We start from the raw sequence: 21,212 nt of genomic DNA on the forward strand, positions 1-21,212 counted from the left end.
ATTAGATTATCAAAATATTCTTACCACATATAATCCTCCTTTTTTCATTTATCATTCTCGTAGGACATTATCATTCGCATTCCGCAACTCTTCGATACATTACTTCCAAAAGTGCTTCTTGTTTTCTAAATGTTTTAATTTTTCCCTCTATAGTCTCATTCGCTCCTGTTCTATCACCTAAACTAATCTTTTCACATACTGTACTCACATCTTATTGCTCTCTATCTGCCTGTAACTTTATATCCATGGAAGGGCAAGGGAAGGGAACTACCAGGAGAAAGTGCCAAGCCATTACGACTATATAGCGCTTGGAAGGGGTTAGGATAAGGATTTGGGATTGGACGGGGGGGGGAACCCCAACAATAACCCCCACACCATCTTACCTAACTCATCACCCAATAAATACTTTGTGACTGTTGCACCACCACCACTCCCTTCCCCCCAAAAAAACAACTGTATAGGCTCCCTTTTTTTTTATAACGTATGATGATATTACCGTACTTTAAGCATACTAGGACAGATCAAATTTGAACGGGCAATCTATGAGAGAGAATGCATATCTAAGGTGATTGGGGACGGGGGTTCTGTCATTGGCGGGTCGGTGTCGGCCCCCCATTGCTAAAAATGGATTGACTACCATGGCGAACCCCACGAAAACCGTGGAAGGTGGCTGGCCTAGTCCCTAGACTTTTATTTCGTTGTCTCACTGGTTTATAATTATAGGGGAATGACTCATAAGCGGGTCGGGGTCGACCCCCAGAGTGCAACCTTTTGGTGCCCGGCGGGTTGATCCACTCCCAACACTTCAATGACACAACCTCTTGGGGTCGACCAAATACTACATCTAGTACTGTATTTTGATCAAAACATGTGTAGTTGGCAGGAAACTTATGGGCTAGTAATCATATGACTATTTTAAACGAGGTAGGTCCAATATTTTTTGAGTCTTCATCTATTATTGTACAATAAGTTTTTAATTAATATTAATATTTATTACAATACTCACGAGAGTGTGTGTTTGCTATAAAGCTAATTTACCTGAGTATGCTTGTACGGTATTCCTTTTATACTTAATACAATTAAAATAATATAGCACCCAAAGAGAGTGACTTGAACAGGTTACACTGATTTTCGTAATTTTATAATAATTTATAATTAATTATTAAAATCATCATTAAACGAGTGAAGTACATTCTGGTGTCAAGCTTGAAAGAGTTGAGTGTTAACTGGGTTACCTTAGAGCACTTATTTTCTAATTCAAAGCTATAAATCTTTCTCTAACGTAATTGAAAATATAATAATAATAACTTTTAAGTTATTTTTATTCCTGAATTATTCAACGTCCCTTTACTGAGGCTCAAGTCTACGCTCAAGTCTACGCTAATTGCTTTTCAAGCACAAGTTGATTTAACAAATCGCGGTCAATTAAAATATTGGGAGCGATATAAAAACAACACAAATAAAGACTTGGCGATTGTGCTGCGCGAACGGGGAGATCGCGCGGAACAATTCTGGTTATACCTGCTGCAGCTGTAGAACCAGAAATATTGTTCACTTTTATGATATCGGGGAACAAATTCAACGGGAAGAACAAGAACACACTACGCCTATAATAATCCAGTGGGCGCTGTATTTAAGAGCAATGCCTATTCAACGTCACCAATGCCACTCTTGGATATCGTGGCGACTGGTAATTTTTTTTAATAAGTTTTCTCTTCTCCCTCAACGCCGTTATATATGGTGGATATTAGTTCGACGTTACGAGATGTGTTAATCTTTTTGAACCAAAAATGATTTTACATTTGACTTAATCCTAAACAAATTGGATAATATTGTTTAAATCCGTGGAATTGTCGAAGTCCCCCCTTGGGCCAGCCACTGACCTGCCCCAGGATGCCACCCACAACAATTACCTAACTCCCTGAGTACCTATAAACTGTTAGGTGAATAGAGGCATCAGATAAAAGGAAACTAACCCAACCGTCTTTGTTCTACCCAGGAATGGAACTTCGGACACTGGTTGTGAGCCGACTTCATAGGCTACTGCGCTAAAGAACCCCTTACTGGCGTAAGTCATTGCAATTACTTTTGTAATTCGTTCATTTAAGTTGCCGAGTCTTTCATTTAAGTAATCTATCCCACCAGAAAGCTGACTGACGACCACTGTCACATATAATACAGTATTGCTAATGTAATGGTATTCATTATATGCCCAAAATACTGTATTCCGAGTTCTTGGGACTGCATAAATATTATACATTAATTAAATTAAAAGTAACCACCGTATATACTACGCAAGTAAAATTAAAATTACAATGCAAAAAACGAAAAGCAGTTTCATGCAAAAATGAAGGAATAGTGAAAAGAAGGTTACCCTGTTAGCGTAGTAATAATAAATGCAACTGCTAAATTTGCTTCCTAGCCCCCCCTACCCTACCCTTTCTTTTGGTTCATTGTGTGTTATTCCTAACGAAAGCAGCAGAAATTGGGATCTTTCACACTTGTTAATCATGTCACTCGAGTCTTGTTTCTCCCTATGCCGTACACTTTCAACAAGGAACAGGAATATAGAAATATAACTACAGTACTTTTATTAACAGCTTAAAATTTACACACAACTGATAGCATGGAGAATGAAAAAAAATGAGAAACCAACTTTTTATATAAATGAACAGTGAATAGAATAAACAGTAAATCTCAAATGAAGAATTATTACAATATGCTGCTATTATTATTAAAAAAATAACAGTAGTGCATTTAAACTGAGGAGAGGCAGAATTGATATAAAATAAAAAAAAAGATAAGTTCCATGAATCAGAAGAGAAAGTATAGAGCACAGGGAAGACAAGTTAAATTACTATTGTTAATAATGGGATCAAAGAAAAAGGAAACAATAGATTATTACACAATTCAGAAGAAATAATGTCCTTAATATGTAATTCAGTGTAATGTATCCATGTTATCCAATGAAACTCATACAGATGAAATGACATGCTTAGTCAAATTGTAGCAGTTTGTATAGCCAAATCGAACGTGTATTTTGCGTGTTGAGATTGTTAAAGAGAAATATATATGAGTTGTTTCAATACTGAGAGGGTGTGTAAGTACACTGCTAACTACGGTCTGCGTCGACGTTCAAACCTGCTGGAGGGGGTAGTGGAGCCAGCAGCGTCGTCAGTTTCAGCATTGGCACGTGAAGATGGACCCCTAGATTTGCTGGGAGTGAAGGAGGTTGGGCGACGGTTAAATCGGTGGCCAGATCCGTTGTCGCTAGGAGCTTGGGTTGTGGTGGCGGATGTGCGGCTGAAGGAACGCCGGGTCGTGGGTTCTGTTGGAGAGTTCGATGTACTTGAGCGAGAGGACGGGCGGAACCCAGTGCGGGATGATCTAGTTCTAGAGGGGGTTTCTTCCTTGGGAGCTTCAGCAGGGGTGTCAGCAGCAGCAGTTTGTGAGGCTCCGCTTACCCTCGAGGATGGACGCCGCGAGCGACTTGTACTGCTTGTGCTGGGTGTGCGTGCGCGTCCGTTGCTAGAGGCAGGAGCATCGTCAGAACTGCCAGTTTCTGCAGGAGCTGCTGCTGCTGCTGCTGGTGATGATGTTCTTCTGGTGGCACCAATCCTCGGAGTCTTACGAAGGCTTACCAGTTTCCTTCTCTGTTTTGGTGTATCAGCAGGTGCGGGCTTTTCCGTCGGGGCCTCGGTTACAGGAAGTTCTTCAGGTAGAGGCTCCTCGCCGCCTACGTCTGCGGGTGCTCCTTCCGCCGCAGCGGCCGTGTCGTCTAGAGGCGCGTCTTCATAATAATCATAATACTCGTCCTGCCCATGTGCACTTTCAATTAGGGCACAGCAGACCAGGCCCAAGAATACCCTGAAAAATATAAAGTGTGTTAATTAAATATGTTTATATATAGGGGTAGAAATAGCCTAAGCCTATCACTTTGAGATGTATTTCTTTCTTGTCTCAATAAACATACTTGAACTTGTTTATATATGTATTAGAATGCAATCAGTAGCTTTAGTTTAAACAAATAGCAGTTCCAATGATAAATCAAACCTCTCATAAAGTGTTCAGTTAATCTTTGTTATTAACGTCTAATTTGATAAGAAACTACAGTATAACTTTTATAAAATATAAATTGTCTTAACTTATACAGGGTACGAGAAATTGCAAGTCATGGACAAATTCAAAACTTAATTACCATCATGCTCGTCGGCTTGTCTTCCCGACTGAATTATTCATTTATTTATTTATAGGTACAATGAGTTGCGAAATTATAGTTTGGAGAATAAATGGCAGTGTCCCTCAGGTTGGTGGGGGGAGGGGGGGGAGGAAACTATCAGGAGAAAGCACCAAGCTATTACGACTATATGGCACTTGAAATGGATCAAGATAAGGATTTGGGATGGGACGGTGGGGGAGGAGGAGGAATGGTGCCCAGTCACTTGGATGGTCGGGGATTGAACGTCGACCTGCATGAAGTGAGACCGTCGCTCTATCGTCCAGAGCGTCTTAAGAGTTTGCTTAGAGCTAGTTCCCAGTCAAGTTCTCAGATACAATGTCTTGCTCTATGTAAATATTGCAGGTGTGACCAAATATTTCCTCGGTTTAAAGAATAAATGACAACGCCTGCCCAGAGGGCTATTGAACATTTGTTCTTCGTTGTTAGGTGTTTGACGTTCGAGTAATGCTTCGCACAAAGCCTTCTAACTTTGAACAAATCTACAAGGGCCGTGACGGGGGTTCGAACCTGCGTCCGAGAGGATCCCAGACTCTGTGTGCTTCTAACTTTGATCTCTGTGACCAATAGATTCAACCACACACCTCTCCGAAACCGACATGGAGGAAGTAAGCGAAATCGTTTCAGTGTTCCCAATAGCTATCAAAACAAAGAAGTTGCAACAACAACAAAAACAACGAAATTTATGTACTGAACGCAGAATCGCAAAATCAGAGAAAGCGACGAAAGTGGAATGTGTTCAATCCTTGAATGTTTATCGTTCCTACATGGGAAACAAAAACTCGCCCAGCCACGGGTATAATCCTCAGCATATTGCAAGATTAATGATAATTTTATTGCATCCTTTAAACTCTTAGGTGAGATCCAGTAACCACAAGTTGGTAGGCGGGGCCCCTGGTGCCTCTGGTAGGCGTTACCTACAAACCATTATGGCCTCTATCCAGGGTAGCCTATTGGCGCAAGGAAGCAGGCAGAAATTTCATTCACATTTCTCATATCGACGGTATTAAGATTTCTCCTATCTTCTTATTTTATGTGTATGTTTACATGATAGTGTATATATTTATTTATATTTTCGAATCCCTTTCTAATATCCTTATATAATGCGCAATAATACTTGTTTTATGAATAGTTATTAGGCTCTTGGTGTGCTCTCTCTCTCTCTCTCTTGTTTTCATTGATGTGGCTGTTGTGTCCGCCCGTTGACTTTTGTTTTATATATTATACGCTTTTTTTTTAAGGTAAAATGGGCGATGGCCTCCATCACGGGATCAAAGTGAAACCTCTGGCACGTTACAGGTAAGTTCCAAGGATACAGTTTGACTATATATCTACAGAGGGCCAGTATGGTATTGTTGGAAGCGGCTGCAATAATCACCGAATACTACAGTAATACGTTTTACATCGTTTTGAATTTACTGAAAAGTAAAACTGTTAATTTGTTTTATATAATTAAACAAATTGATACAAATGGCCACGGAAACAGAACAACGTGAAACATAGAGGTGTACACTGGTGTACACTGGTGTACACTGGTGTACAATGTACACAAGAAACCACGTGACACCTTTATTCGTGACCTCAGGTCAAGTGAGAGCATTGTGTTGTCACGGTCAAGCGAGAGTATAACTTTTCTTTGAGCTCAAGTCACAACATCTCATAATGGAAGCTGGTAGGTATTTGGTGAAAGTAAAAAAACAAAAGAAAATAGAATATATAATATAACCCAGCGAGCGAGGTATTGTTGTACGACAATACCTCTCTATACGACGATTTTGTTTTGTTTTTATGAGAGTACAAATATTCGTGAGATGTGAAAGCGCACTACGGTATGCTAGAGATTGTGTCACTATATTTCATATTTGTATAACATGACGTAGGAAATGTTTCGTACATATGAGCATAATTTTGAGTGGTCTTCAAAAACTGACGTAGTGGTTTCGTGACTGTCTCTGTGCCTGTCCTTTCTCGGCTTTTACTTGCAATCTCATAAGCTACCAATCTGAAATTTGAGTTGACTATCACATATAATATATCCAAGAAGCATGTCACTTTTGCAACACTTCAGATAACTTTAGACCAAGTGAAGCCTCGAAAACAAGCCATAGGAGCGACTGCACTTTACTGAAATCACTTTCAAATTTATGAAAGTACTAATCAGAGACACGCTCGGCAGAGAATGAATGGGATTAGAGAACTTCTAAAAAAATCTGGATCGAGGTCAGAGGTAGAGTATATGAGGCAAAAGTTGTTCAAACGTTGTTCAAATAACGTTGTTCAGCCCAGGTGAATGGAACGTTGTACAAGAATTCAGTGCTGGGGCTGGACACCATTGTGAGTCGGACTTACAACGGGCAAAACAGAATCAACATCTTAAGGGTAGAGAGATTGAAGCTCTCGGAGAGAAAATACGAGGACAAGTAATTCTAGGGCATTGTTGTGGAAAGGAAATAGTAATGGTTAATAAAACTAAGGGGCCAGATTCACGAAGCAGTCATGCAAGCACTTACGAACCTGCACATCTTTTCCCAATCTTTGGCGGCTTTGTTTACAATTATTAAACAGTTAATGTGATCTGAAGCACCAAAAGGCTGTTTATAACAATAACAACAGTTGATTGGCAAGTTTTCATGCTTGTAAACTGTTTAATAAATGTAACCAAAGCCGTCAGAAATTGAGGAAAGGTGTACACGTTCGTAAGTGCTTGCGTAACTGCTTCGTGAATAGCAGTACAATGACAACGAACAGCAGCTCCAGGACGTGTGTTGAACATCGTTAAAAGGAACAGCTACAAGTGTTGAACATCGTTAAAAGGAACAGCTACAAGTGTTGAACATCGTTAGAAGGAACAGCTACAAGTGTTGAACATCGTTAGAAGGAACAGCTACAGGTGTTGAACATTGTTAGAAGGAATAGCTACAGGTGTTGAACATCGTTAGAAGGAACAGTTACAGGTGTTGAACATTGTTAGAAGGAACAGCTACAGGCGTTGAACATTGTTAGAAGGAACAGCTACAAGTGTTGAACATCGTTAGAAGGAACAGCTACAGGTGTTGAACATTGTTAGAAGGAACAGCTACAAGTGTTGAACACCGTTAAAAGGAACAGCTACAAGTATTGAACACTGTTCAAAGGAACAGCTACAAGTGTTGAACACCGTTAAAATGAACAGCCACAAGTGTTCAACACCTTTAGAAGGAACAGCGTTACAGTCCACCCTATTTGATATAGTTAATTTTACATAAAAAAAGTAACTGTTGTGTTTAATAGAATCCTGGTCGAGTAATGGTTTGATCAAATCATCAGGACAAATTGGGGGAGGGGGGGAACCTTTGACAAGCTGTTGGCTTCCTGTCCTCGTCGAAACCACTAGAAATAGTAGCTCTCAGGTAAATTCAGGTAAAAAAACTGGTAGAATAACTGTTGTGTGTAATATGACTCCAGTAGAGTAACTGTTGTGAAGCAGCACCCTGCGTTGATTGGTTGAAAACTAATCTACCCGAACTAATGCTTCAAACAAATGAAACATGGTTCATCAGTGTACTCACCTAGTTGTACTCACCTAGTTGTGTTTGCGGGGGTTGAGCTCTGGCTCTTTGGTCCCGCCTCTCAACCGTCAATCAACAGGTGTACAGATTCCTGAGCCTATCGGGCTCTGTCATATCTACACTTGGAACTGTGTATGAAGTCAGCCTCCACCACATCACCCCCTAATGCATTCCATTTGTCAACCACTCTGACACTAAAAAAAAAGTGTGCACTGGGTGCTGTGACGATTGATTGATTGATTGAAGATTAAGCCAAAAGGTGGCACAGGCATAATAGCCCGTACGTGGAGGCCCTTTGGAGCCATTACCAGTGTCAATAGCTGATACTGGAGGTCTATGGAAGGTGCGACTTGTGACCTCTCGGTGCTGTGACGGCGCCTCTGTGGTTCATATATTGGCAGACGACACTCCTTTGAGTCGCAGCCCAGTCCAGGCAACTGAGACAAAGGTATCCAACATTGTTCTTCTGAGGTAATAATGTTAGGGGTGAGCAGTCCGTCTTCTTTGAGTTGCCACTACGGTCAAAATACAGGGTACTAAAACACAGACGAGTGTTCCTTAGAGGTCCAGTGTTTCTGGTTGGTGTTTCGTCTGCTCCCTAGTAAATAGTAAAATACTGATTCTTAAGACTATACTATATATGACAGTGTCAGACCACGGAGGAAAAATGAAACAGGAATTTCCTTAAGTACTTTCGTATATTGATACATCTTCAGAAGGAGCACTCCACTCCTTTTGAAGATGTATTAATATACGAAAGTATTTAAGGAAATTCCTGTTTCATTTTTCCTCCGTGGTCTGACATTGTCACATTTTTAATCACGTGTTTATTTTCGTGATATACACATATACTATATATATATAATTTGTCCGGTCGAGATGGTCAAGCTGATTAAGGCGTCCTGTAGATACCAGTTGCGTTGCTCTTGGCAGTATGGGTTCGAGTCACTTCTGGGGTGTGAGTTTTCAGTCGCATATAGTCCTGGGGACCATTCAGGCTTGTTCGCATTGATTGATTGATGAAGATTAAGCCACCCAAGAGGTGGCACGGGCATGAATAGCCCGTAGGTGGTGGCCCTTTCGAGCCATTACCATTATCAAAAGATGATACTGGAGATCTGTGGAGGCGCAACTGCACCCTGCGTCTTGTTCGCATATAGTTCGTCTGATGTGGTTCCTGGAACACCATCACCTCCTCTCCCCTTCTCAATTTGGTTTCCGCAAGTGCCGCAGCACGACAGATGTCCTGGTGAACTTGGAGGTCTATATTCGTACTGCTTTTGCTGCGAAGACCTCCGTTGTTGCCGTCCTTTTTGACCTAGAAAAGGCTTACGACACCACTTGGCGTTATCATATCCTATCTCAACTTCATTCTTTTGGCCTTCGTGGTCATCTCCCTCTCTTTCTCCGCAGCTTCCTCTCTCGTCGTTCCTTTCGGGTGCGCCTTGGTACCGCTCTCTCTCCCTCTTTTCAGCAATACGAAGGTGTGCCCCAGGGTAGTGTTCTGAGCACTACTCTTTTTCTGGTTGCCCTCAATGGTCTTCTTTCCTCTCTTCCTTCTGGTGTCTTCTCCGCTCTCTATGTCGATGATCTTACCCTTTGTTGTCAGGGTGATGATTCGCCTCTCCTTCAACGCCGGCTTCAACTTGCGATTGATGCCGTGTCGTCTTGGGCCACAGGTCATGGCTTCAAGTTCTCTACTTCTAAGACTTGTGCCATGACTTTTACGCGGAAACGGGTTGTTCTTCGTCCCTCTTTGTCACTTTATGGTCATCCCCTTGAATACAAAGATTCCGCGAAGCTTTTGGGGTTATTCCTTGACACTCGTTTGTCTTGGTCTCCCCATATCTCTTACCTCCGTGTTGAGTGCTCTAAGTCCCTTACCCTCCTTCGGGTCTTGTCCCATACTTCTTGGGGGGCAGATAGGCGCACTCTCCTTGCTTTACATTCCTCTCTCGTCCTGTCTAAGCTCGATTATGGTTGCCCTGCTTACTCGTCTGCTTCTCCTTCTACTCTTCGCCGTCTTGATGCTTTGCACCATACTGGGTTGCGCCTCAGTTCTGGTGCCTTTCGTTCGACTCCCGTCCTTAGCTTGTATGTTGACACTGGCTTCCTGTCTCTCCAGGACCGCCGTGATCGCTACTGTCTTCGCTATCTTGCGCGGTCCTTGCAACATCCTTCCTCTCGCCTCTGTCGTGCTTTAACTTTTACCCCTCCTGCGGTTCCTGTTCCTCTTCACCACCTCCCTCTTTCTGTCCGGTTATCTCGCCTACAGGATTCTCTTTCCGTTCGTCTGTCTGATGTTTCTCCTCGTGTTGTTCCTTCTTTGCCCCCGTGGAGGGTCCCTCTTCCGCGGTTTTGTACATCCTTGACTCGTATCACTAAAGCTTTTACCCCTCCTACAGTTCTAAAACGCCTTTTCCTCGAGCACTTTTCTTCTCACTCCCGCTCCGTTTCTGTCTTCACCGATGGGTCTAAGTCAGCGGACGGTGTTGGCTACTCTGTTGTTTTTCCTGATCGCACTTATATGTGTCGCTTGCCTCCGGAGACTAGCATCTTTACAGCGGAACTTTATGCTATTCTCTATGCTCTTCGTCTCCTGCTTTCTCGTTGTCAGTCTTCCTTTGTGGTTGTTGTTGACTCTCGTAGTGCCCTCATGGCTCTCGGGTGCTTTAATCCAGTTCATCCGGTAGTTGTCGAGATCCAGCATTGGCTGTTTCTCGTTCACAGTAAATTTAAGTCGGTTGAGTTTTGTTGGGTTCCCAGCCATATTGGCGTGTCTTTAAATGAGCGTGCGGATGCTGCCGCTAAGGAAGCTGTCCGCTCTTGTCCCATCTCTCGTAAAGGCATTCCGTATTCCGACTTTTACCCGGTTATCCATTCCTCAGTCCTTACCCGTTGGCAGGCTTCTTGGTTGTCTGTTACTGGTAACAAGCTACGTACTCTTAAATGTTGTGTTTCCTCGTGGCCGTCCTCCTTCCACCGTAACCGGCGGTGGGAAACAGCTCTGGCGAGGTTGCGTCTTGGCCATACTCGCTTAACCCATGGTCACTTGATGGAGCGCCGCCCTGCTCCTTATTGTCCTAGTTGCATTGTCCCTCTTACGGTCGTGCATGTCCTTCTTGAATGTCCTGACTTCCAGGACGAGCGTGTGTCTTGCTTTCCGACCGCCCCTCGCGGTCACCTGTCCCTCGATAGAATTCTTGGTGACTCGGATACTTTTGATATCGTTCGCCTTATGCGTTTTTGTTCTCGTATTGGCATCCTTGGTGATATTTAGCGCCCTCTGATTATTTTGCGTATTTGATGGTGCTACATAGCCTTCCCGGTTTGGTGCCTTCTTTTGATAATTACTTACTTACTTGTTCGCATATATAATTGTGTATATATAAGGTAGCTCTGAGGCACTCTAGCTTTCTGGTTTCTTCATGCCCGTGCCACCTCTTGGATGGCTTAATCTTCATCAATCAAATCATCGCTCTAGCTTTCTGCTTATATATAAAAAGCTGTTTATAGTGTGAATATGATTACAAGTGCTTGTGTCTCCCAGTGTCTGCTTTCGATAGGAAACGTATCGTTGTCTGATTTGTTCTGGATAAAAACAACGGAAAGGTGCATGAAAATGAGACTCCGTCTCAAATGTCAAAATTGAATATATATACAAGCTACATATATGCACCTACCAGCGTGTCGGTTGTCATCCGTGTCAGAGACACTTGGTCACGCTTCGTGCCTTAGAAAGTGAGAGTTTATGCCAAGTATGTAGAGGAGAGTGGATAGAGGGGGGGGGGGGGGGTTAGGGGATGTGCCAGTCACTAGTACATGACAGCATGTGAACATCTGCCCCCCCCCCCGCACCTCTCCATCCACCATCCAAGGAGGAACGCCCCCTCCCTATTGTTCTTGAAATATACACACCCACTAAGGAGGAACGGTCCCACTCAAATATATCCACCCACCAAGGTAAAAGTACAAAGTTCTTTCTTCTGGCTTGATCTCTGATATCATTATCAATTGTTACTTCAATAGTTTGAGTTGTGATTCATGTAAGGTGGGTTTTTTTTCTAAATTGGTTACGGCCGTTAGGATTTGAAATGGTTCCCCGCGGGCAGTTGACACGTTATAATCGTTCATTTGTTTTCCCCTCAACTCTTCAAAACAATTCAAATTCAATTTTTTTTGTAGTATTTCATACCACGTACCTCTCACTGGCCACCACCCTCACATCGGACAGATAGACAGAGACAGAGACAAAGACAGACACACGGAAACATACAAAAAGATATACGGAGGGAGAGACGGGCAAAGACAGGGACAGACAGACAGCCGCAGTAGATGGATGGATAGATGAATAGACAGATGAGTAGGTACAGCTGGATAGATAGATGGATTGATAGGTAAATACATAGATGGAGAGATGGGAAGACAGACAAAGAGACCCGGATCACGCCGGGTACCCTCCCCCTTTAGTTCAAAACAAACAGTTTATGGAATGATTATAGTTGCAGTACCAACAACCATTAGTACACATACAACAAATAACATTAGCAGTATACTGGAAACTGGTCTGGAATATGTAATAGATGAAGCACAATGGAAACTTTGAAAACACAAGAGGTTTACAACCAAACTAGAGCAAGAATGAAAGAATCTAAACATCGAGAATAGGTTATCTTGAGTTGATTTCGGGGCTTTAGTGTCCCCGCGGCCCGGTCCTTGACCAGGCCTCCACCCCCAGGAAGCAGCCCGTGACAGCTGACTAACACCCAGGTACCTATTTACTGCTAGGTAACAGGGGCATTCAGGGTGAAAGAAACTTTGCCCATTTGTTTCTGCCTCGTGCGGGAATCGAACCCGCGCCACAGAATTACGAGTCCTGCGCGCTATCCACCAGGCTACGAGGCCCCTAGTTCCTAGGTTGAAGGAACATAATCCAGAAAATCTAGAGCACAACATATATGATATTGACTGGAAGAGACAAGGTGGACAAGACCAGAATCTTTCAACTGTGAGAAAATGTGACCAAGATCGATGAAATTAAAGGAATGCAAATGAGTTTGAGGAAGGAGGCCTGGTCGAGGACTGGGCCGTTGAGAACGCTAAGCCCCGAAATCATCTCAAGATAACCTCAAGAAGGAAGGTAAGGAAGCATGTGAACGCTGTACGAGCGGCCAGGGAACTACACCAGTAGGTAAGGCCACCTCCATTCACAGCTTCAAGAGCAAATACGACACTGAACTTGACCGCCAAGATAAATAGAGGAAGCAGCTACTTATAGGCAGGAATCTGGGACCCTAGAGCTAGAGACGTCTCGCTTGCTTCCCGTTGACACAGAGTCAGCTGCATCGTGTATACGTCCTGACGTCGTGATGTGAATACAGGAGCATATGAATATGTGGAACTGAAGAAAGCCTATTGCTTCATGCCAATAGGGTATATTCTATTGTGGGCAGTATTGGTCTATTGGGCCAATAGGCCCTTCCACTACTGCCCACAGGATGGGTATGGGGTTCCTGTATAGCCTTCCACCGGATGGGTAAAGATAAAGTCATTATGAAGCGAAAGCGCTTAGGCAGTAGGCTACCACTAGAGGATGGGTGTCAGGTGCTGAAGTAAATTCGAGACTGCATATGAGAGAATACATGTCGTGCAGAATGTCATTGTAGACTAAACCTAGTGACAATGCAGTACAAATGTTGATGGTATTCTTGAAAAAAAATAAGAAAATATATCTTTCGAAATCATTCTGAGCATGTCACATACTGCTGAAGGGAGGTATTCGAAAAATAAAAGCCTGAAACTATTATTTAATGAACACTTAAATAAAACTCTTGACTTATTTTTTCAAAACTATATATATAATGAAACTATTGAAATATTCTGCATTCCTCGTATTCGCTAGCGGAGAAGTCGAAAAAAAGATTGACGTAACTTGTGTTAAAATAAATTTCATAGCCGCGTGCAGGCGTTGTATCATATACAATATTGTAGCCTATTATTTAATACTGTATTTTGCATTCATTTCAAAATGTCCTCATACTTGTATTGAGGAATAAACAACGTAACATTCCCTTCCTCTCGCGACGGACTCGCTTCATGCAGGTCGGCGTTCAATCCCCGACCGTCCTCAAGTGATTGGGCACCATTCCTTTCCCCCCGTCCCATCCCAAATCCTGATCCCTTCCAAGTGCTTTATAGTCGCAATGGCTTAGCGGTTTCCCCCTAATACATCCCTTTCGCCCTCTTGCAACACACGTACACGGTGAACTATTTGTTTTTTTTTGCTGGAGTGAAGGAAGGTGGTGGGTATCCTTGACGGGATTACCCCGGACGCCATCTTGGACCGCCCACGTCCTACCACTTCCTCAATACCACCGTATCCCGTCACCTGTGAAACTATGTGGGTGAATGTTTCGAAGAGTTTGACTGGAGTGCGCTACGACGCACCGGTGAAGGTGCGTCGTAGCTGTCCATTTATGCTGTGGGTGTAAGAGAGAGAGAGAGAGAGAGAATGAGAGAGAGAGAGAATGAGAGAGAGAGAGAGAGAATGAGAGAGAGAGAGAGAATGAGAGAGAGAGAGAGAGAATGAGAGAGAGAGAGAGAATGAGAGAGAGAGAGAGAGAGAGAGAGAGAGAGAGAGAGAGAGAGAGAGAGAGAGAGAGAGAGAGAGAGAGAGAGAGAGAGAGAGAGAGAGAGAGAGAATGAGAGAGTGAGTGACCTTGGTGGAGTGAGGTATCACAGGGCAGGAGACGCCTGGTTCGCAGCCCAGCCCACCGTCAAGAAATTTGTCGTACTTAAATGCCCTTAACTACTTGAGGGCCCAAAACAGAAAACGGGACAGGATGTGTAGTGAGAATAGACAATTCTTAACTTAGTCCTCCCCGACCCCCTGGAAACGCCATTCTCTCAAACTCCTGATCCACATTTTTCATTGAGTGCTCTCTTTCTCTGCAACGTGCCCGTCTTCACATTAAAAGTACAGTGCTGTACTATTACTGTGTGTACTCTTATTTCATGCACTGTACTTGGTTATAAATGTTCAGGGCTCTAATCGAGTTTATGAACACTGAAGTTAGGCTAGGCTTGGGTTGGTTAGGTTAAGTAAGGATTAGTTTGGTGTGGTATGAATTAGTTTAATTAGTTTAGCGTTTACTAGAACTTCACAGACACGGAAGACAGACAGACAGACCCGGGTCACACCGGGTACCTCAACCCCCCTCAGTAGAAAATAAACTTTTGGGAATGATTATAACTGCTTATAAATGATTATAAAATAAATGCAGTTATATATAAATGATTATAAAAACACCTAAATTAACAAACAATTACAATTGTTTACTAGGTGTTTGTACTTAAATTGTCGAAGTACTGTACGACTTAATGAGTTAGAGAAAACAATATAGACATACCTAACTGATGTTCTCTAGTCAGTTTGAATGTCATTGACATTATATATAACGTATATACTTTGTTATATAACGCGCATATTCCTTGTGGCTTCCCATTGTTGGGGATAAGAAGCCTGTCCCGCATCCTCTTCCAGAATTTCACCTACCCTATCCCTCTGCCTCCCTCCATCCTTTCCAAACCCTTTGGATATCAAAGCTAAAGGAAACCTGTAAGGTTTGTCACAACCCCCCCCCCCCCGAGACGGTTATCTTGAGATGGTTATCTTGAGAGGGTTATCTTGAGATGATTTCGAGGCTTAGCATTCCCGCGGCCCGATCCTCGACCAGGCCTCCTTTTTGTTACACACCTTCCAGGAAGCAGCCCGTAGCAGCTGTCTAACTCCCAGGTACCTATTTACTGCTAGGTGCAAGGGCATCAGGGTGAAAGAAACTCTGTCCATTTGTTTCCGCCTCCACCGGGGATCGAACCCGGAACCTCAGGACTACGAATCCCGAGCGCTGTCCACTCAGCTGTCAGGCCCCCTGGGTCAACGAGTGACCTTTCCCACGATGCAACCGGCAACACTCGGGGTAAATCTCTAATACTTATTTACTGCTAGGTGACCAGAGGCAGCACATGCCTCGTCCACCCCGGGAATCGAACCTGGGTCCAGTCGGTTGAGAGCCTACTGATCCACAGATATATGTATATATATATATAGATATATACCATGTAACGTATCTATCACCACATATCGTATATGACAGCATATATCTCTACCTATAAAGGTGTTGTTGCTGATCCCTTATGGTGCAATAGTTAACTAAATCTTCTTGCTTTTGCTTCCGGAGTCGCTATCGTTATGAGTATATCTTTGAGCGGTGCACCTACAGCCATGTACTCTTGTACACCTACAGTAATGTACTCTTGTACACCTACAGCAATGTACTCTTGTACACCTACAGCAATGTACTCTTGTACACCTACAGCAATGTACTCCTGCGCAACTACTCTCATTTTCTCAAGATTTGAGTTATCCAGAACGATGCGTTTAAGAATTAAGTTATTTGCGCAAATTAATTTCACCTCGACACTATAAACGTCAATTAATTGTTATCTTCTCCACTACAGAAATTGTTACGAATTGTGTATATTATGCAAGATGGACTTTCAGTGTTGCTATAAATAAGTCCAATTTTGTGCTATGTTGTTCCCTCAGACCAGGATTTATGAAGCAGTTACGCAACTACTGCGAACCTGCGCATGTTTTCCCAATCTCTGGCGGCCTTGTTTACATATAATAAACAGTCCATGAGCTCCGGAGCACCAGGAGGCTGTTTATAACAATAACAACATTCGATTGTTGACGTTTGTACACATTTTTAACAAATGTAAACAAAGCCCGCCAGAGATTGAGAAAATATGTAGAGGTTTCGTAAGTAATAACATTTAAGGACCTACAGTGAACTTATACTCATATGGAGCAATGAATGTACAAACATTGTCCTCCAATTATATTTAACCCTGGCGAGGTCCCCATTTAGACTACGCCGTCAAATTTTGGTCACCATATGACAATGGACATCGATTCCCTCGAGGAAATTCAATGTAGGAAGTTCAGATCAAGGAAGGATATGGAGATGTCTGCCTTGGCAGGAGTGGTAGTGAGAGGAACAGAGAAAATATATATAATATATATATATATATATATATATATATATATATATATATATATATATATATATATATATATATATATATATATGTCGTACCTAGTAGCCAGAACGCACTTGTCGGCCTACTATGCAAGGCCCGATTTGCCTAATAAGCCAAGTTTTCATGAATTAATTGTTTTTCGACTACCTAACCTACCTAACCTAACCTAACCTAACTTTTTCGGCTACCTAACCTAACCTAACCTATAAAGATAGGTTAGGTTAGGTTAGGTAGGGTTGGTTAGGTTCTGTCATATATCTACGTTAATTTTAACTCCAATAACAAAATTTGACCTCATACATAATGAAATGGGTAGCTTTATCATTTCATAAGAAAAAAATAGAGAAAATATATTAATTCAGGAAAACTTGGCTTATTAGGCAAATCGGGCCTTGCATAGTAGGCCCAGAAGTGCGTTCTGGCTACTAGGTACGACATATATATATATATGACTAGGACCGTCCAGAATGGACCAGTAGGCCTACTGCTGCAGTCACTCCAAATAGTATCATGTTAACAAAACACAGAATAACATAAAACTTTGAATACAAATCAGATACATTTAGATTACAATAAAATCTTGGTAAATATTGGCTTGGGAATCAGATTCAAGGTTTCTGGAACACGTTTCCGGGTGATAAGTACAATAGGCGTTGGATCGCTGAATTATTTGAAGCCTAGTCTCGTTTCTTGCAGGGGACGGAAATATACGCAGAACCAGAGGTGTTGAGCTAAAGTCCCACATCCGGGTTCTACCATAGCACGGTTCAAGAAACAGAAGAATGATTGTGCAAGTGCTATTTGTTCTGCGTTAGAAAACCATTTATCTCAAATATGACCCATCGCCGGGCATTTTTTTTTTTTTTTTTTTTTTTTTTTGAGATATATACAAGAGTTGTTACATTCTTGTACAGCCACTAGTACGCGTAGCGTTTCGGGCAAGAAACGGTATAAATTTATTTTATTTATTTTTATTTATAAAAAATAAATTTATTTATTTATTTTTATATTTCAGTTTATTTTCGGTATAAAAAGTCGTAACTTGAAAATGAAAATGAGTTCAGAGAGTCAGAATTAAGCTTAAAAATCACGCCTTAAAGTGAGAAAGAGAATTGATCTCCATTACAATGCAAATTCATGAATACACAAATTAATCCGAAGTCATTTGGAATACACGCCTCAAGCCTACACCACAACACACCAGCCTGTGGTTGGTGCCGCGCGATGCCCAGACCCAGAACAATGGTGTCAAGACAAATGTGAGGCAAGCGGGTGATGTGATGGTGGACCTTGGCAGCTGCAGGCGACCAGTCACTTCTTCTTGTTCACGTGAGTTGCTTTCCTTGCCTCACCTGGCCTCTCATTTACCGTTATCACCTCTCTGACTTGTAAACGCTCTCAAGGTATTATTAACGATGTTATAATAATATATTATTATTATTATTATTGTGTCCAGGGGAGGAGACATCTGTATGCCATGTGTATAAGGCCAGTGGGCTTAGGCAAAGGCGGCCGTGCAATAGAGTTAGGCGAAATTAATATGGACTTACGGATCATATTCTAAGGACAAGACGAGACAGGCTACAGAGGTGCTGTTGGGAAGGTGAGACAGCTCTCTTGGCCTGTAAACATCGGAAGAATTCTCTTCATTCTCACCGTGTAAAAGCAATAGGCTTAGACAAAGTGAGCATTCTTAGGATAGACCCCGGAGCCAAGGGCGTGGCGGGCGGCGGGAGACCTTGCTCAACAGGACCCGGCAGGGACCAGGATGTCAAGGATATTAAAAACATTGGAGAGGTTGGCTCTGGAGGACAGGTAGGAAGGGGGGGGGTGAGTGAGCGCCCCTTAGGTTACCGAGGGATAGGTGGGGGTGAGAACGTCACTTAGATCATGGGAGCAGAAAGGGGGACGTCCCATAGAATAGAGGAGCTGGAAAGGGGGACGTGCCATAGAATAGAGGAGCTGGAAAGGGGGACGTCCCATAGAATAGAGGAGCTGGAAAGGGGGACGTCCCATAGAATAGAGGAGCTGGAAAGGGGGACGTCCCATAGAATAGAGGAGCTGGAAAGGGGGACGTGCCATAGAATAGAGGAGCTGGAAAGAGGGACGTTCCATAGAATAGAGGAGCTGGAAAGAGGGACGTCCCATAGAATAGAGGAGCTGGAAAGGGGGACGTCCCATAGAATAGAGGAGCTGGAAAGAGGGACGTCCCATAGAATAGAGGAGCTGGAAAGAGGGACGTCCCATAGAATAGAGCTGGAAAGGGGAACGTCCCTAAGTATGGAGATAATGAGAAAGGGGCTAATGATGACGACTCGGTCTTAAGTACTTCGAACTATCAATCATCTTTATCTGCTGCTTGATTAGCCCTTCCTAGTACCCACCCCCCCCCCCCCACCCCCTTCCCCACCCCCTTCCCCACCACCACCTTCCCGCCACAACTCCCTGAAAAAAATAATAGTACAAGAGGGAGAAACATGCTGTGATGTGACAATAGACCGCAGACATTTTATCACTTGCTGGAATCTTGACAATTGACAGTTTAAAAGGCACAACGGACAAAGTTACGACGTTTTCATGACCCGAGCTAAAATGCCAGCATGAGGAATGAGGACTCCACGTACATAACTGAAATGTATTTGCCTCTAGAACACGTCTTCGAGTGAAGGGAAAGGTTTCTACATGCCAGGTGAAATCTTTTCGCTAGAAAGTAAAAACCATAAATATTGGCTTTCATTACGTCTCAAAAGATGCGCTATGAAATGTCTCGTGTCACTACTGGACGCCGCGTGCCGCTGCTGGACGCCGCGTGCCGCTGCTGGACGCCGCGTGCCGCTGCTGGACGCCGCGTGCCGCTGCTGGACGCCGCGTGCCGCTGCTGGACGCCGCGTGCCGCTGCTGGACGCCGCGTGCCGCTGCTGGACGCCGCGTGCCGCTGCTGGACGCCGCGTGCCGCTGCTGGACGCCGCGTGCCGCTGCTGGACGCCGCGTGCCGCTGCTGGACGCCGCGTGCCGCTGCTGGACGCCGCGTGCCGCTGCTGGACGCCGCGTGCCGCTGCTGGACGCCGCGTGCCGCTGCTGGACGCCGCGTGCCGCTGCTGGACGCCGCGTGCCGCTGCTGGACGCCGCGTACCGCTGCTGGACGCCGCGTGCCGCTGCTGGACGCCGCGTGCCGCTGCTGGACGCCGCGTGTCACTACTGGACGCCGCGTGCCGCTGCTGGACGCCGCGTGCAGCTGCTGGACGGATGCTATCAGAAATTGCGTGACATGCTAGAATGAGTAATGGTACGCCTGTATGCAAGACAGATTTCTAATATACCAGAGCTGCACTAGCGTGATTCTTGACAGCCAAAAAGTTTTGCAATTTTACTGAGCAGTATCAGGGCACGAGAGTGAGAGAGGGAGCGAGGCGCTGATAGTTCTCTGGCAGCATATACATGTTCTTAACAACTAGAGAATAGTGGTAGTATAATATTTGGAAACCATTCCGTAATAAAGATAGTGTGAAGCTATGTACAATGAGTGTGAAGCAACGTCCTGGAATCTGTAACAATGGTATCGGATATCATTACTCGATTGTGTGATATTTTACTATTAATAAATATTATTAATGATATTAATACTATTTTAAATTCTATTTTATTCTGGTTACTGTGGGCGGCGTTCGAGGGGTTAGAGAGTCATAGAGAGTTCAAGAACTTCGCAATGTTGCATTGTCATAAGCAAGTTGCATTAAAGATGGATAGGTTGCAAAAGATCAAATTTACATCAGGAAAGGGCGCTAACGTAAAGAGGGCGAACGATTTGTACAGAGCAAAGTTTGGATATCTGGCTATCCAAAGTTTGGATATCTGGATAGTTTGGGAAATATTGTACTTTGTTTTCGATCTGGTATTTTTCAGTTTGTTGACATTTTTGTTACATTCAATTGCAGGTCCGAATCATCTTCTTGACCCCTACCGATTTTCTCAATGTCCCCCCCCCCACACACACACAAATGTAGATATGATAGAACCCAGTAGGCTCAGGAATCTGCACACCAGTCGATTGACAGTTGAAAGGCGGGCCCAAAGAGCCTAAAAAGCTCAACCCCCGCAAGCACAATTAGGTGAGTATATATACACACACACACACACACACACACACACACACACACACACACACACACACACACACACACACACACACACACACACACACCATTGCTCATTACACTTTTCTGAAAACATTTCAGTAAATAAACATAACATGGTAAGACTGATCCCGCTTCCACCCGCGGCGACCCGGGTGTTTGGCTGAAGCCTAACCCGCCGCCGCAGCG

General features: G+C 43.5%; 1 protein-coding gene across 1 annotated transcript in view; it reads right to left on the reverse strand.

Annotated features, from left to right (window-relative positions):
• Window positions 1-21,212, reverse strand: part of LOC123745868 (proteoglycan 4) — a 54,359-nt gene that overhangs the window by 20,340 nt on the left and 12,807 nt on the right. The window contains exon 2 of the mRNA XM_045726959.2: window positions 3,142-3,867. Within this exon, the coding sequence (XP_045582915.2) occupies window positions 3,142-3,867 (726 nt within the window). The remainder of the gene's footprint in view (window positions 1-3,141; window positions 3,868-21,212) is intronic.

Source organism: Procambarus clarkii, chromosome 88 (genome assembly GCF_040958095.1).
Source record: "Procambarus clarkii isolate CNS0578487 chromosome 88, FALCON_Pclarkii_2.0, whole genome shotgun sequence".
NCBI lineage: Eukaryota > Metazoa > Arthropoda > Malacostraca > Decapoda > Cambaridae > Procambarus > Procambarus clarkii.